The sequence below is a fragment of the Salvelinus namaycush genome, chromosome 11 (assembly GCF_016432855.1).
Source record: "Salvelinus namaycush isolate Seneca chromosome 11, SaNama_1.0, whole genome shotgun sequence".
Classification (NCBI taxonomy): domain Eukaryota; kingdom Metazoa; phylum Chordata; class Actinopteri; order Salmoniformes; family Salmonidae; genus Salvelinus; species Salvelinus namaycush.
In genome coordinates this window covers 24419312-24437379 of record NC_052317.1, presented here as the reverse complement: position 1 = coordinate 24437379, position 18068 = coordinate 24419312, and the positions used below count along the sequence as shown (strand labels likewise).

General features: G+C 45.3%; 1 protein-coding gene across 1 annotated transcript in view; it reads right to left on the bottom strand.

Annotated features, from left to right (window-relative positions):
• The window catches only part of LOC120055304 (histone-lysine N-methyltransferase 2C-like), a 112808-nt gene that overhangs the window by 39447 nt on the left and 55293 nt on the right, over positions 1 to 18068 (bottom strand). Inside the window, exons 12-14 of the mRNA XM_039003179.1 lie at positions 4159 to 4245; positions 3127 to 3884; positions 1197 to 1331 (exon numbers count right to left, since the gene is read on the bottom strand). Of these exons, the coding sequence (XP_038859107.1) occupies positions 1197 to 1331; positions 3127 to 3884; positions 4159 to 4245 (980 nt within the window). The remainder of the gene's footprint in view (positions 1 to 1196; positions 1332 to 3126; positions 3885 to 4158; positions 4246 to 18068) is intronic.

Below are 18068 nucleotides of genomic sequence, written 5' to 3'. Positions count from 1 at the left end.
CTAGTGCAAGCAAAGCCTACGCACAGATAAGAAATTGTTTGTTTGGCAAAAGTCCAAACCTAAAAAAATATTAGAATCGCCTTTCATTCAAGCTACAAACCATAAATTGATGCAGGGGGAAAAGCAGTCATTTCTGATTCAGGAGAGAAGAAAATGTATTCAACTAGGACTACTCTACATTCTAGAACTGTTCAGAGCATAGGCTGTCCAGTGGTGACAACACAAAACCCATTTAATCAAATAAGCCCTGTTGACGTTTTGATCTTTCTCAGGCCTCTCTCTCTCCTGCAACATTCTGTGAGGCAGCCTTTCTAACACAAAAGAGTCCAGGCTCTCTGTCGAGGCTGTCGACGGAGGGCCTCTAATGTTATTCTGGCCATTTGAGCTCCATTATGCTGTCAACACATTTCCGGTGCTGGTGGCTGGTTGGGCCTAATCACGACTGTCAAACTGGGGTCTACTTTCCATGAATCTCCCCCCACCATCCAAATCTCTCCCCCGATCACCCCATTTAGCTCCAGACCAGTCCCTCCCAGCCCCCCAGCCATCTGACGTCCTGATTGACACACAGTATGGTGCCATTTAACCTGCCCTGGACCCCTGCTAAGACCCAGCAATTACCACCTCACTTAGAGCCAGAGCTTGTGACGCTAATGTCACCATGGCGACAGATTGCAGTATCCACTTGGGCAGGCCCACACAGCCCACTTAATAAAATCCCCATCTCCACCCTGTCCCAAACTTACCCACAAATGTATGAATCAAACAAAACAACAAACAAACTAAGAAACAAACACAGATTAAACCTTCCGCCTTATGCTGCAAACGTAGGCCAAGCTATAGCACCATGCTTTGGGTTAATGTTACATGTGCAAAGCTTAGCAAGGGATTGTCTCTGGCGGATAAAAGTTAGGTATTTTGCCATTAAGGGGGAGTTGTATTAAGCTACTATAGGTTCACATCCACCATTCCCCTATTAGCCTCTCACTGTGAATTCACCAGTCTCTTCTCCTCTGGTGAAGCATTGATAGGTGAATGATGGATGATTAATGACGAAAGTTCATCATTAAGATAGTGACATCAATCATCACTCCGCCAGTGCACTTCACAAAGCCTAAGCGGTAAACAGGGGGCTGCCGTGGCATGGCCCTGTGGTGGTTCTGGTGGTCTCCAGAGAGAGAGCCATGGTTCTTTACCACTCGGATGCTCCACCCGGGGCTACCGCAGCCGGAGGAGAGCTGCCTGGTATTTGAGACGTCCCACCCCTCTGGCTGGTCTGGGGACCAGGAGGGAGAGCTCACACTGCTATGGGGGCTCCCATGCCATGCGCCCTAAGGTAAAGGTAGGGGGGGTCGGGTTGGGGGTGAGAGAGTGGGAGAGGGAAGGAAGGAGGGAAGGAAGAGGGCGACAAAATGCAGCAACTTAAAAACCAAGCCAGCGATGGTGTAAACATAAGAGACAGTGATGTTAAAGATGCAGTGAGTTTTAAAAAAGGCTAGTGGCTGAAGAAGCTTGCTGGGACAATTCAACACACCCCAAGTAAAAGCAGAGTTAATGATTCGGGGTGTAAAACCAGGATGATATGATGCACATGATGCTTTATATATTGAAGCCAATCCTAGAGATCTCATGCATATAAGTTGAGGCATGATTGGAGGGAGACATTCAGACAGCATTTGCATGGGTTAAGCAGAATTGTGTTAGTCGGCACAGCAACCTTGAGTTCACACAGCACAGCAGCATTCGCCAAGGTAACAGCACTGTGTAACAGCAGCAGGAGGAGGAGCAAGAGACCTCAGCATCCTCTCGCCATGGCAACTCCGTGTCACTGCCTCACTCATACCACTGGCTTTTTGACAAAACAACGCCTGGTTACGTCAGGCAGCACGACTGACAGAGCATGCCTCCTCGAGACAGAAGCATGCTAGACTTGAAGACACTAAATCTGACTGTACACAAGATTGTACTGTATTCAAATTTCCACATTAGATATCCTCCAGGCCTGAACTAACAAATTAGTCTAAGTCTACACCCACCGTTTATTTAAGAAATAGGATATATCTGGAGAGAAAAACACAATGTTTCAAAGCTTAACTCTCCTCAGTCTCAGAATCATCCATAATATATCATAGCCATGGGTGTGATTAATATCCCAGTTCTAAACACATAAGATTTGTCCCAACCTGCATACAGTGTCTCTGACTAGTGGCTTGATGAAAGTGGAATGTGCTTAACAGAACCCTAATGAAAGGCATTCAAGGGAGAATGCACAAGACATGTACTAGGATTTCCATGGAGAGGGCACACTAGTCTAGGACAGGTGCAATTGAATTCTTGATGTTATACTGTAGGCTTGTATATAGGCTATATGGATCTATAAAAAGTAGTGTGCTATTACTGTTTATGTATGTTGGCAGTGTGTTCCTATAGGGCTGTGGGGCAGTGCGTGTGTCTGGGTGTGTACGCGCAGTGTGGGTCAGAATGAGCAGACAAAGTGAGAGAAAGTATGGTAGATTATGTAGAGGGGGGGGGGGGGGGGGGGGGTAAAGTGTGTGAAGGGTCTTGATGAGGGTGTTTGCATATGGCCTAAGGAATACAACTCTATAAGCATTCTCATTCTGCACAGTGTGACTTTTAGATTCCAACAGACCAAGTGAAAACTGAGGGGAAAGGGTGAGAACGGCCTTGATCTCTGCTGATGATACAGTTATACGTCAAACGCAACAGACACAACGGTTCTCAACTGCCACCACTGGCAAGTTCTCCGGGTTAAGTGTTCTCTGCAGCTGCAACACTGAGTCAAGTTACCACTCTGGGGCAGAGCATTCAGAATGCTTCTCCACCTCTCATCATCAGATACGTACACTCACCCACACAATGACCAAACAGAGGATCAATGGCATAAAACAATTACTCTAGGGTTTTCAACCCGGGATTATACATGCTTTTTGAAAATATAATAAATGCAGACCTATGTAATACATAAATAAGTAATACATAATTAAATAAATAAGCAAATAAGAGATTCTAAAAGAGATGCTGTAGCTCTGGCGAACCCCGCTTGATTACCCTTGAAATACTAAGAATAACACACCCACCACCCACCCAGCACCACCAATGTCTTACCTGCTTCACCCTGGGTCTGCCTGGGGAGAACTTCCTCTTGGAGATAGCTGGCTTGCCCATGCCAATCTTAGGGGTGAGTGGTATGAGGGTGGTGGAGGAGAAGCTGCTGCCGTTTTCCCCCAGGGTAGGGTGGGGGTGGTGGGGCTGGGGAGGCTGCCTGGGAGAGGGACCCCTGTTCCTAGGGGAGGAGTGGGTAGGGGAGGCAGCCATCTCTGCCAGTCTTTCCATAGATGTCTTGTAGGGCTTATCATTGATGGGGGGGCTGAGGCGGGAAAGGTTAGGCTTGCTCTCAGTCTCAGGGGTGGTGTCCATCTCTTCCAAGGCACAGGCCACCGTCGAAACCCCATCAGTCAGAATCCCAGACATTTGTTTCTCCCTCCAAGCCTCCTTTGCTGCAGTCTCCAGACCTGAAGGACCTTCAACCTGTTCCACTTCTGAAGGCTCAGAGGCTGAGGCCTCCATGGGTTCTTTCTTGATGGTTACGGATGCAGTACTAGGTTCTTTGGTGGTGGTGGTGGTGGGTGGGGTCAAGGCCTTGATGTCCTCTGTGCTGGGTCTGGGTTTGACCACCCTCTTTTCAGAAGAGGGGTCTGTGTTTGCTGACTTGGTCATTCCTGTTGTCATATCCTGTGGCTGCTCTGGCTCTGCTAGAGTCTGGGTTGGCAGATGTATGGGCTGCTCAGGCTCCTGCTTGTTCAACCTGGGAGACTCAGGACTCTCTTTTGAAGTGATCAGGGTCTCTGCTGCTGGTTGCATTTCTGAGAAAGTAAACAGAGATCACAACACAGGTCAATATAATGTAATCATGGAAACCAATCAATGATAAACCAGAATGGATGCACAATACAGGCTAATTTAACACTAATATGTCAAGCAACAGAAGTTGCCTAAACTAAGCTGGTGTAGGGCCTATTCAAAAATGACTACCAATTATTGTGAGGAAGTGGAAATAGAAGTACAGGAAGAACTATACATTGAAAGTAAAGCTAATATTTGGCTATAGTAATGGATTACGGTGGTGGTGAGACCTACCTGTATGTAATTGGCTCCGGTCTTTGTTGACAGACACCTCAGTCTCTTGCTCCACCCCCTCAACAGCAGCAGCTTCCACTGACACACCTAGGAGAGAAGAAGGGAATGAGAAAAACCAAGCTGCCATGCCGCCATCATCGACTGTTCATATGGCCAGACTCAGCCTGTTACATAACTACAGATTATCTGGGAAAGATTAGAGTCATAATTTTCATCTCAGGATATGGACATAATTAAACATTAATGGAATGAAAATGAAAAAGTGGGTGACAGAGCGAGAAAGAGCAAAGTGAGAGCGAGAGAGGCGCGAGTGAGAGGTGAGAGTGAGGTGAGAGTGAAATAAATAAATAAATATTAGAGGGGGCCAATACAGGTGGAAATATTATGATGCCCAGCAGGCTTATTGGCAGTGAAATTAGTCAGTTTATTAAACATTTTGTATTAAACCCTCTTTTCCTGCCAACTTCGTGATATCCAATTTCAATCCAATTACTATCTTGTCTCATTGCTGCAACTCCCCAACGTGTTCGGGAGAGGCGAAGGTTGAGTCATGCGTCCTCCGAAACATTACCCGCCAAACCGCGATTCTTAACACCCACCAGCTTAACCCGGAAGCCAGCAGCACAAATGTGACGTAGGAAAAACTGTTTAATTGACGACTGAAGTCAGCCTGTAGGTGCTCAGCCCGCCACAAAGAGTCGCTAGAGCGCGATGAGCCAAGTGTAGTCCCCCCCGGCCAAACACGGGCCAATTGTGTGCCGCCCTATGGGACTCCCGGTAGCGGCCGGTTGTAACACAGCCTGGGATCGAATCTGGGTCCGAAGTGGCGCCTCAAGCACTGCGATGAAGTGTCTTAGACCACTGCACCACCCGGGAGGCATGGAATGAGTCAGTTTTAACTGTGCATTATTTCAAATCACACCCTAAGTCCCAACAGCCAAAGTGGCATAGCTTTTGATTTGTAAATCCAAACCTAGCTAGCAGCCTTTGATTACGGTGGCTGTCCCTCGCTCACACACTAAACCGAACCACTGAGACTTGCATATTTCCAGCCAAGTGCCCCACAAGCAGTGGAGGCTACTGAGGGGAGGACGGCACATAATGATGGCTGGAATGGAGTCAATGGAATGGTATTAAACACATCAAACGTGGTATCCATGTGGTTGATACCATTCCATTGACTCCATTCCAGCCATTAATATGAGCCGTCCTCCCATCAGCAGCCTCCATTGCCACAAAGTAACCAAATAATCCATTACTAAATAATGAATCTGTCACATAAAAATACCAAATTTTCTCATGGCAAAGACATCGATCTAGGCCAACACTGGGTAGGAAGACTTTATCAACTCAATATTAGCGGAGGTTAACGGTCCTGAGCTGCAGGCAATTAAACACTTCAGGTGAGCTACCGCACACTTCAAGTCAACTGTGGAGAACAGACCTTGTGGTGCACACACACAAGGCAAGCAATTTTGGCCAAATCAAGCAACGTAGTATTCTATGGACTGTGTTGCAATAAAATTATTTGTCATTGCATTCTTGAACATTCTCCGGTAGCTCCTCACATCTATCTTGAGAATTCATGATGGCAACTTGGCACAATGAACTACAAACACTTTTCCCAACTTCCCATGTTGTTACTATTATCCAAACGTAGGCCATGTGAGTATTTCTGCTGGCTGGGGAAGGGCTAGGAATAACCATGACAAACGGCTACATATCAGGGCTCTGAGCTAGAGTTGTCGTCAGGCGAGAAAATTCGAGCCCGGTCTTATCCAACGCCGGTGAGCTTAAGCCTGAGCCCAAGCCTGATCCGACACAGAAATGTAATGAGCCCGAACCCGGAAAAAAATCCTGATTACTAGAAAACAACATATTGATTTAAACTGGTGTTGAGAACAAGGTTTCAGAGGCTGGCAGCAGAGGCAGGCAGCAGCGTAGACGAGGAAACAGCCCTAGTCTTAGAAAAGCGAGGAGAGAGGAAAACTCACATTAGGCCTAGTTATGATCAACTGAACAAAGAACATATTGGAATAAATTAGGCTAATGCAATTGAAGGCATGTATCAAATTGTTGTTTACTAAAACTCCCAAAGTCATATCCAAGCTTAATAATCAATTTAAAGCAATAGCCATGTGTTGTAAACTTGATCATTTCGGGCACCATTTTGATTGGGACAACGCCATCACGCTGCTCTGAGTCTAAGAAAAGCATGGGGACTCACTTCATAAATCAATCAATGTCAGATTTTATTTTCACTGAATCTCCATTTGGCAACAATTTTTCTTAGGCTGGGAAAATGTTAGCTAAGTTGAGGTGAGTGCTCATGATCATATTTAGTCTAGTTTGAGCAGTACTGATTAGCACATTTTGATAGCATGTTATGTAGCTTATAGGAAAATGTCAGCCAAAACTATCTTTTGGTATTTGTTAAATTAATCCATTGTTGATATAGTCCCAAAATGTTTTGCATTTTGGCATTAAAAGCCTGTGACTTGTCTGATAATCAATTCATGTGATTTTGTTTCACTGAATCTCCATCTATATTTGGTTAATTGATCTCTGGCTGGGCAAGTGACGGTGGTAGTCCCTCCACATTGTAAAACTGTGGCTCTGCTAGCCGCCACTCACCGCCTGACCCACGAGCACTGCACAATGCAGAGGACAGTAACACAGTGAACAAAATCAAACTCCTGTTGCAAATATTAGTTTAGTTTAATTCACTAATAATAAGTTAGCTAGCTAGCTAGCCAAGTAGATAGCTATGTGACCTGTTAGCAAAGATTACAATAACTAACCTATTCATCTGTGGTGTTGCTAGCTAACTGTATTAGCTACATCGTGGGGTATTGGGTGTAGATTTGTGAGATTTGTTTTCTTCTTTATTTCATTTTCAATAAATTAGCTAAAATGTAGCTACTTAAGAACCTTCCTGCAAGTTTATGGACCAAGAAAGCTGTAGATCAGTACGTGTTAGTGGTGCGCGGGTCAGCTGTTTGTTCCCCCACACCAGCCACAATTGCTAAATAACCCATCCGCAACCACCCAACAAAGGGAAAATCGTCATCTCTGCTTCTTTTGCAGAGCAAAGACGTTTAGGGACCGGAGAGAAAATCCAATAACAAAAAAATTATAAACTGGAAACATTTTTTGGTGTAAAATTTCCTCCGGTTGAAAGGAAATAGAAAGCTGTGAAAATGAACCAACATGTTTCTGATAAGATGTCATGTTGGGTTGGATGCATATTTTATGTGCTTGAAATCAGTGGCGGTCAGTGTAGATGCACACAGGTCGAGAGACAAATTTGAGGTGACAGACAGCGACACATGGACGTAGGATGTAATAAATGGACGTTTAATAAATATTTTTCAACAGAATCAGAGGAATGAATACACCTCTGATAACGCGTAAACACACAGCCACGATGTATTCCTTCTCACATCCATGCGCTCTCCTCTGCTCACTTCTTCCCTTCGCTTGTGAACTTCAATGCTATACTAGATACAATCTCTGATCCTTTGATTAGGTGGACAACATGTCAGTTAATGCTGCAAAGAAAAAGCCAAATCTCAGACTGGCCAATAAAAAAGTAAATATTAAAATGGGCAAAATAACACAGACACTGGACAGAGGAACACTACCTAGAAGGCCAGCATCCCGAAATTGCCTCTTCACTCTTGATGTTGAGACTGGTGTTTTGCGGGTACTATTTAATGAGCTGCCAGTTAAGGACTTGTGAGGGGTATGTTTCTCAAACTAGACACTAATGTACTTGTTCTCTTGCTCAGTTGTGCACCGGGGCCTCCCACTCCTCTTTCTACTCTGGTTAGAGACAGTTTGAGCTGTTCTGTGAAGGGAGTAGTACACAGCGTTTTATGAGATCTTCAGTTTCTTGCCAATTTCTCGCATGGAATAGCCTTCATTTCTCATAACAAGAATAGACTGACGAGTTTCAGAAGAAAGTACTTTGTTTCTGGCCCTTTTGAGCCTGTAATTGAACCCACAAATGCTGATGCTCAAGATACTCAACTAGTCTAAAGGCCCGTTTTATTGCTTCTTTAATCAGAACAACAGTTTTCAGCTGTGCTAACATAATTGCAAAAGGGTTTTCTAATAATCAATTAGCCTTTTAAAATGATAAACTTGAATTAGCTAACACAACGTGCCATTGGAACACAGGAGTGATGGTTGCTGATAATGGGCCTCTGTACGCCTATGTTGATATTCAAATTTTTTTAATTTTCCAGCTACAATAGTAATTTACAACATTAACAATGTCTACACCGTATTTCTGATCAATTTGATGTTATTTTAATGGACAAAAAAAATAGCTTTTCTTTCAAAAACAAGGACATTTCTAAGTGACCCCAAACTTTTGAACGGTAGTGTATTTCTCCACTCCTGTTCCCGAGTCAAAATGTACATCTGGTGTAGAATTTTAGTGCAGGAAATTCTTAATACTGTAGGAGTTAATATTAAACGGAGAGGTTCACCAGTTTTGAATGTTATATGGCTTTTGTAAATCTCTGAGTGGTGTTCTATCGATTCCCTGGATCATTTCATGTGTTCACGTGAAAGTTATTGGCGTTCAAGCAGGCAGAAATCCTTCCGGTGTGACGTATTTGTATTTATTAGGCAGCAGCTACTCTTCCTAGCACTGTGATAAATTTGCTCTCGCTACATTGAAGTTAATAGGAATACGACTTTTAGATCACGAAAACGTCTATAATATATGTCAGATTTCAATACTAGCCGATGTCATAACTCGGGAGGATGTCTTCTCTCAAATGAGCCATTTATCATATTTTTGCAATTCATCCCAAAGGTGTTCGATGGGGTTGAGGCAAGGGCTCTGTGCAAGCCAGTCGAGTTCCTCCACACCGATGTCGACAAAACCATTTCTGTATGGACCTCGCTTTGCGCACGGGGGCATTCTCAAGCTAAAACAGGAAAGAGCCGTCCACCAAACTGTTGCCACAAAGTTGAAAGCACAGAATGGCAATTGTATGTTGTAGCATTAAGATTTCCCTTCACTGGAACGAATGGTTCTAGCCTGAACCATGAAAAACAGCTCCAGACCATTATTCCTCCTCCAGCAAACTTTACAGTTGGCACTATGCATTGGGGCAGGTAGCGTTCTCCTGGCATCCACCAAACACAGATTTGTCCGTCGGACTGCCAGATGGTGAAGCGTGATTCATCACTCCAGAGAATTAATTTACACTACTCCAGAGTCCAATTGCGGTGAGCTTTACACAACTCCAGCCGACGCTTGGCATTGCGCATAGTGATATTAGAGTTGTGTGCGGTTGCTCGGCCATAGAAACCCATTTCATGAAGCTCCTGACAAACAATTTTTGAGCTGACGTTGCTTCCAGAGGCAGTTTGGAACCCGTTCTGTGAGCTTGTGTGGCCTACAACTTCGATGCCTGAGTCTTTGTTGCTCCTAGACGTTTCCACATCACAATAACAGCACTTACAGTTGACTGGGGCAGATTTAGCAGGGCAGAAATCTTACGAACTGACTTGTTGGAAAGGTGGAATCCAATGACCGTGCTACGTTGAAAGTCACTGAGCCTCTTTATTAAGGCCATTCTACTGCCGATGTCTATGGAGATTACATGGCACTGTGCTTGATTTTATACACCTGTCAGCAATGGGTGTGGCTGAAATAGCCAAATTCACTCATTTGAAGGGGTGTCCACATACTTTTGTACATATAGAGTATGTATAGGGGTAAGGTGACTAGGCAACAGGATATAAGATAAACAGAGTAGCAGCAGCTTGTATGTGAGTGGGTTTACGTGTGTAGTCAGTATGAATGTATGTGCAAATTATGTGTAACTGAGCAGATGATGGAGGGAGTGTGTGTGTGAAGGGCCCTGTGAGAGAAAGCGCAAAAAAAAATAAAAGGTCAATAAAGATACAAGGTAAACTCAGTCCGTGTAGCTATTTTGTTAGCTATTTATCCGTTTTTTATTTAACCTTTATTTAACTAGGCAAGTCAGTTGAGAACAAAGGCTCTCCAGAGGGTAGTGAGGTCTGCACAACGCATCACCGGGGGCAAACTACCTGCTCTCCAGGACACCTACACCACCCGATGTCACAGGAAGGCCATAAAGATCATCAAGGACAACAACCACCCGAGACACTGCCTGTTCACCCCGCTATCATACAGAAGGCGAGGTCAGTACAGGTGCATCAAAACTGGGACCGAAAGACTGAAAAACAGCTTCTATCTCAAGGCCATCAGACTGTTAAACAGCCACCACTAACACTGAGTGGCTGCTGCCAACATACTGACTCAACTCCAGCCCCTTTAACAATGTAAAAATTGATGGAAAAATGTATCACTAGCCACTTTAAACAATGCCACTTTATACACTGCTCAAAAAAATAAAGGGAACACTTAAACAACACAATGTAACTCCAAGTCAATCATACTTCTGTGAAATCAAACTGTCCACTTAGGAAGCAACACTGATTGACAATAAATTTCACATGCTGTTGTGTAAATGGAATAGACAAAAGGTGGAAATTATAGGCAATTAGCAAGACACCCCCAATAAAGGAGTGATTCTGCAGGTGGTGACCACAGACCACTTCTCAGTTCCTATGCTTCCTGGCTGATGTTTTGGTCACTTTTGAATGCTGGCGGTGCTCTCACTCTAGTGGTAGCATGAGACGGAGTCTACAACCCACACAAGTGGCTCAGGTAGTGCAGCTCATCCAGGATGGCACATCAATGCGAGCTGTGGCAAGAAGGTTTGCTGTGTCTGTCAGCGTAGTGTCCAGAGCATGGAGGCGCTACCAGGAGACAGGCCAGTACATCAGGAGACGTGGAGGAGGCCGTAGGAGGGCAACAACCCAGCAGCAGGACCGCTACCTCCGCCTTTGTGCAAGGAGTAGCACTGCCAGAGCCCTGCAAAATGACCTCCAGCAGGCCACAAATGTGCATGTGTCTGCTCAAACGGTCAGAAACAGACTCCATGAGGGTGGTATGAGGGCCCGACGTCCACAGGTGGGGGTTGTGCTTACAGCCGAACACCGTGCAGGACGTTTGGCATTTGCCAGAGAACACCAAGATTGGCAAATTCGCCACTGGGGCCCTGTGCTCTTCACAGATGAAAGCAGGTTCACACTGAGCACATGAGCACGTGTGACAGACGTGACAGAGTCTGGAGACGCCGTGGAGAACGTTCTGCTGCCTGCAACATCCTCCAGCATGACCGGTTTGGCGGTGGGTCAGTCATGGTGTGGGGTGGCATTTCTTTGTGGGCCCGCACAGCCCTCCATGTGCTCGCCAGAGGTAGCCTGACTGCCATTAGGTACCAAGATGAGATCCCAAGAGCCATTGTGAGACCATATGCTGACACATGCACATTTGTGGCCTGCTGGAGGTCATTTTGCAGGGCTCTGGCAGTGCTCCTCCTTGCACAAAGGCGGAGGTAGCGGTCCTGCTGCTGGGTTGTTGCCCTCCTACGGCCTCCTCCACGTCTCCTGATGTACTGGCCTGTCTCCTGGTAGCGCCTCCATGCTCTGGACACTACGCTGAGAGACACAGCAAACCTTCTTGCCACAGCTCGCATTGATGTGCCATCCTGGATGAGCTGCACTACCTGAGCCACTTGTGTGGGTTGTAGACTCCGTCTCATGCTACCCCTAGAGTGAGAGCACCGCCAGCATTCAAAAGTGACCAAAACATCAGCCAGGAAGCATAGGAACTGAGAAGTGGTCTGTGGTCACCACCTGCAGAATCACTCCTTTATTGGGGGTGTCTTCCTAATTGCCTATAATTTCCACCTTTTGTCTATTCCATTTGCACAACAGCATGTGAAATTTATTGTCAATCAGTGTTGCTTCCTAAGTGGACAGTTTGATTTCACAGAAGTGTGATTGACTTGGAGTTACATTGTGTTGTTTAAGTGTTCCCTTTATTTTTTTGAGCAGTGTATATTGTTTACATACCCTACATTACTCATCTCATATGTGTATACTGTACTCTATACCATCTACTGCATCTTGCCTATGCCGTTCTGTAACATCACTCATCCGTATATTTGTATGTACATATTCTTCATTCCTTTACACTTGTGTGTATAAGGTAGTAGTTGTGAAATTGTTAGGTTAGATTACTTGTTAGATTTTACTGCATAGTCGGAACTAGAAGCACAAGCATTTCGCTACACTCACATTAACATCTGCTAACCATGTGTATGTGACAAATACAATTTGATTTGATTTGAAATGATTATTTACAATGACGGCCTACCAAAAGGCAAAAGGCCTCCTGCGGGGACGAGGCTGTGATTAAAAATCTTAATAAAAATATAGGACAAAACACACATCACGACAAGAGAGACAACACTACATAAAGAGAGACCTATTGCTTGGGGATAGAAGCTGTTCAAGAGGCTGTTGATGCCAGACTTGATGCACCGGTACCACTTGCTTTTTCGGAAGCAAAGAGAATAGTCTATGGCTTGGGTGGTTAGAGTTTATAACAATTTTACTGTTCTTCCTACCACACCACACCTGATATAGATGTTCTGGATGGTAGGGAGCTCGGCCCCAGTGATGTACTGGGCTGTCCGCACCACCTACTGTAGAGCCATGCGATCGAGGGAGGTGCTATTGCAATAACAGGCAGTGATGCAGCCAGCCAAACTGCTCTCAACGGTAGAGCTGTAGAACTTTGAGGATTTGAGGGCCGATGCCAAACCTTTTCAACCTCCTGGGGGTGAGGAGGAGCTGTCGCGGCTTCTTCACGTCTGTGCATGTGTGTTTGGACCATTTTAAGTCTTTAGTGATTTGTACACCGAGGAACTTGAAGCTCTCGACCTGCTCCACTGCAGCCCCGTCGATGTGGATGAGGGCGTGCTCGCCCCCCCGTTTCCTGTAGACCACCATCAGCTGCTTGGTCTTATTGACGTTGAGGGAGAGGTTGTTGTTTTGGCACCACACTACCAGGTCACTGAACTCCTCCCTGAAAGCTGACTCATCGTTGCCAGTGATCAGGCATACCACTTTCGTGTCGTCAGCAAACTTGATGGTGTTGGAGTCGTACGAGGCTACGCAGTCATGGGTGAACAAGGAGTACAGGAGGGGACTAAGCAAACACCCCTGTGGGGCCCCTGTGTTGCGGGTCAGTGTGGCCGAGGTGATTGAGATTGCGTCATCTATGGATCTGTTGGGGTGGTATGCAAATTGGAGTGGGTCTAAGGTATCTTGGATGGTGGAGTTAATATGTGCCATAACCAGCTTCTCAAAGCGCTTCATGATTACAGAAGTGAGTGCTACTGGGCAGTAGTCATTGTGGCATGAAGCCTTAGAGTTCTTGGGAACAGGAATCATGGTGGTCATCTTAAAACATGTGGGTATTACAGGCTGGGACAAGGAGAGGTTGAACATTACCATATATATGTCTGCCAGCTGTTCTGTGCATGCTATGAGAATGTGCCCTGGAATACCTTTGGGCCCTGCGGCCTTGCAGGTGTTGACCTGACTAAAAGACCTTTCTCACTCTGCCTCGGCGAGCGAGATCACCCAATCCTCTGGGTCGGTGACGATTTCACACCCGGCACGATGTAGTTGTTGTCAAAGCGTGCATAAAATGCATTGAGTTTGTCTGGTAGAGAGGCATCGTTGGGCAGACGGTAGCCCCTGCCAAATGCGGCGGGCGTCAGAGCCTGTGGTATGATTTCACCTTATTCCAATATTGTCCTTTTGCTCATTTGATGTCTCTGAGGAGGTCATAGCGAGACTTCTTGTACTTATTTCTGTCCTCGGCCGTAGCCTCAGGGTTGTCTGCGATAGCTCTGTGTGCGGTAGCCCTGTCCTTCAGTTTAGCGCCAACCTCTGTGTTAATCCAGGGTTTTTGATTGGGGAAGCAGCGAACCCTCACCGTGGGGACAACGCCGCCGATAAATTTTCTACTGAAGCCGGTGACGGAGGTGGTTAGCTGGTCAATGCTAGCTTGGTGGCTGCATATGAAACACGCCAGGGTCCAACGTTAACATTTTTTTCTCACTGGCCCAAATATAATTTCTACTGGCCCGGACATGGTGTTGTTCTTAAATGCATTGGGGTCATGCAGAGCCTATAGGTTGGCATGCTCTCTCTCTATATATATATTCAGCTATTAATAGGCTACGTTTGGTTAGGTATGTATTAAAAAGAAGTATAATATAATTTAGTAAGGCAAGTCATTACTCTTCTTTAGAATTGCATTGTATTAATATATTATTTTCTTTCTTCTACAGTATGTCATTATGAGGATATTTGAAAATAGGACACTGCCCCTTAAAGACAAATGTTCCAAAAGAGATCTTGACATTTTATTTAACTAGGCAAGTCAGTTAAGAACAAATTCTTATTTACAATGACGGCCTACCTCGGGCCAAACCCGGAAGACGCTGGGCTAATTGGGCGCCTCCCTATGGGACTCCCAATCACAGCCGGATGTGATACAGCCTGGATTCAAACCAGGTACTGAAGTGACGCCTCTTGCACTGAGATGCAATTTCTTAGAGCACTGCGCCACTCGGGAGCTACAGCAGGCTAGCCAAGAACAATGCTAAGTGTCTTTTTGTAGCTTTCGTTTGCAGACAATCAACAGCAGCCAGCATATTGCTGTTCACTATTGAAGGTTAACTTCAATAAATCAATTTCCCTAAAATAAATAAGCTCAACAAGTAGATTGATGGGTGCTTCTTTTTGCTCTGGAAGGCTTGCGCGTGTTGTGAAGGCATCACCTCATATACTGCTCAAGTGCTCCATAAATTGGGACTTGTGGGAGTGTGGTGGTGCTTGAATGAACGGCCAATCATATTACTCAAATACAAATAGCATGACATTTACAAGTGTAGTCTTCAATGGTAGACCGCGACAGAGCAGGTAAATGTTGAACTAGAATGCCAAAATGCTCTGGACTGATGAGATCCACTGGCTGGACACAATGTTATTGTTGGACTCTACACGCATTTTTTTTTAATGAATGTGCCAGAAAAACAATAGGCTAAGTGAATTTATTTTCGATTCATCATTACCAGATTATATACAGTGGGGCAAAAAAGTATTTAGTCAGCCACCAATTGTGCAAGTTCTCCCACTTAAAAAGATGAGAGAGGCCTGTAATTTTCATCATAGGTACACTTCAACTATGACAGACAAAATGAGGAAAAAAAATCCAGAAAATCACATTGTAGGATTTTTAATGACTTTATTAGCAAATTATGGTGGAAAATAGGGTGAAAAAGTCAGGTGACCTAAGCACTTCCAAATATGGAGTTGCAGGTTTGCCATATCTGTCATGTTTGCGCATATCTCTCCTATATGAAAATCTTTATGGCAGTCACTTTACTTAAGGCCCTTGGAAATGACCTGCAAATCAAAGGGTGTTTGTTTGTGGATAGTGAATTGCATTTGTGGATAGTGCATATCTAAATTCTAATGCAATAAATCAGTTTACAAATACAAATCAAAAGGTGTTTCTTTGTGGATAGTGAATTAACTATAAATTAATGTACATACTACCTCAATGGGCCAACCAACCAGTGCTCCCACACATTGGCTAACCGGGCTATCTGCATTGTGTCCCACCCACCACCCGCCAACCCCTCTTTTACGCTACTGCTACTCTCTGTTCATCATATATGCATAGTATATAGTATAGTCACTTTAACCATATCTACATGTACATACTACCTCTATCAGCCTGACTAACCGGTGTCTGTATGTAGCCTCGCTACTGTATATAGCCTCGCTACTGCTATTTTTCACTGTCTTTTTACTGTTGTTTTATTTCTTTACCTACCTATTGTTCACCTAATACCTTTTTTGCACTATTGGTTAGAGCCTGTAAGTAAGCCTTTCACTGTAAGGTCTACACCTGTTGTATTCAGCGCACGTGACAAATAAACTTGATTTGATTTGGAATTGCATTTGTGGATTGGTGATTTACATTTGTGGACTGGTGATTTACATTTGTGGACTGGTGATTTACATTTGTGGACTGGTGATTTACATTTGTGGACTGGTGATTTACATTTGTGGACTGGTGATTTACATTTGTAGACTGGTGATTTACATTTGTAGACTGGTGATTTACATTTGTAGACTGGTGATTTACATTTGTAGACTGGTGATTTACATTTGTAGACTGGTGATTTACATTTGTGGACTGGTAATTTACATTTGTAGACTGGTGATTTACATTTGTGCATTGGCGATTTACATTTGTGGATTGGCGATTTACATTTGTGGATTGGCAATTTACATTTGTGGATTGGCGATTTACATTTGTGGATTGGTGATTTACATTTGTGGAGTGGTACTTATTTGTACAGATCATGATACACAAATTCAAAATGCATGTTGTGTGTTCACAATACATTTGGCATGATATTGATCCCATCCAGTTTCTCTCTGCATGTGTGAAACTGGAAGGGGCAGTGAGTGGAGTAGAGGATGTAGGGGCCAGATCGAGGACGCCTGACTTCAGAGCTAAAGCATCAAGTATAGCTTAGGGATATAACCCTTGGTGTTCAGCCTCAGGCCTCGAGGGAGGCCCCTCCACTCCAATCAATAGAGAGATGAAAGGCTGGTAGACCAAGTGCCCTAGAAGTTCTTTACCATCACACAGGCCTAATCACCAGTCTCCCATCACACAGGCCTAATCACCAGCCTCCCATCACACAGGCCTAATCACCAGTCTCCCATCACACAGGCCTAATCACCAGCCTCCCATCACACAGGCCTAATCACCAGCCTCCCATCACACAGGCCTAATCACCAGCCTCCCATCACACAGGCCTAATCACCAGTCTCCCATCACACAGGCCTAATCACCAGTCTCCCATCACACAGGCCTAATCACCAGTCTCCCATCACACAGGCCTAATCACCAGCCTCCCATCACACAGGCCTAATCACCAGCCTCCCATCACACAGGCCTAATCACCAGCCTCCCATCACACAGGCCTAATCACCAGCCTCCCATCACACAGGCCTAATCACCAGCCTCCCATCACACAGGCCTAATCACCAGTCTCCCATCACACAGGCCTAATCACCAGTCTCCCATCACACAGGCCTAATCACCAGCCTCCCATCACACAGGCCTAATCACCAGCCTCCCATCACACAGGCCTAATCACCAGCCTCCCATCACACAGGCCTAATCACCAGCCTCCCATCACACAGGCCTAATCACCAGTCTCCCATCACACAGGCCTAATCACCAGCCTCCCATCACACAGGCCTAATCACCAGCCTCCCATCACACAGGCCTAATCACCAGCCTCCCATCACACAGGCCTAATCACCAGCTTCCCATCACACAGGCCTAATCACCAGTCTCCCATCACACAGGCCTAATCACCAGCCTCCCATCACACAGGCCTAACCACCAGCCTCCCATCACACAGGCCTAATCACCAGCCTCCCATCACACAGGCCTAATCACCAGCCTCCCATCACACAGGCCTAATCACCAGCCTCCCATCACACAGGCCTAATCACCAGCCTCCCATCACACAGGCCTAATCACCAGCTTCCCATCACACAGGCCTAATCACCAGTCTCCCATCACACAGGCCTAATCACCAGCCTCCCATCACACAGGCCTAACCACCAGCCTCCCATCACAGCCAGCAGCTCACACAGCAGCATCACAAGAAAACAACACCACTGCTGCTTAGGACAGGAGCCCCCACACATACAAATAGGATTTCAAAGTTGTTCGCTCCCTTTCCTGTCTGTGTTTCAGTGTGTCTGTGAACGCGAGAGTGTGTGGTAAAGAAAGTAGCAGGGGTGTTTTAAACAGCCACGAATGTCGAGGCACAGACCCGTCGCTGTCTTACTGCCTGGATATCCGTAGGGCTGGGCGATATATACAATTCATTCAA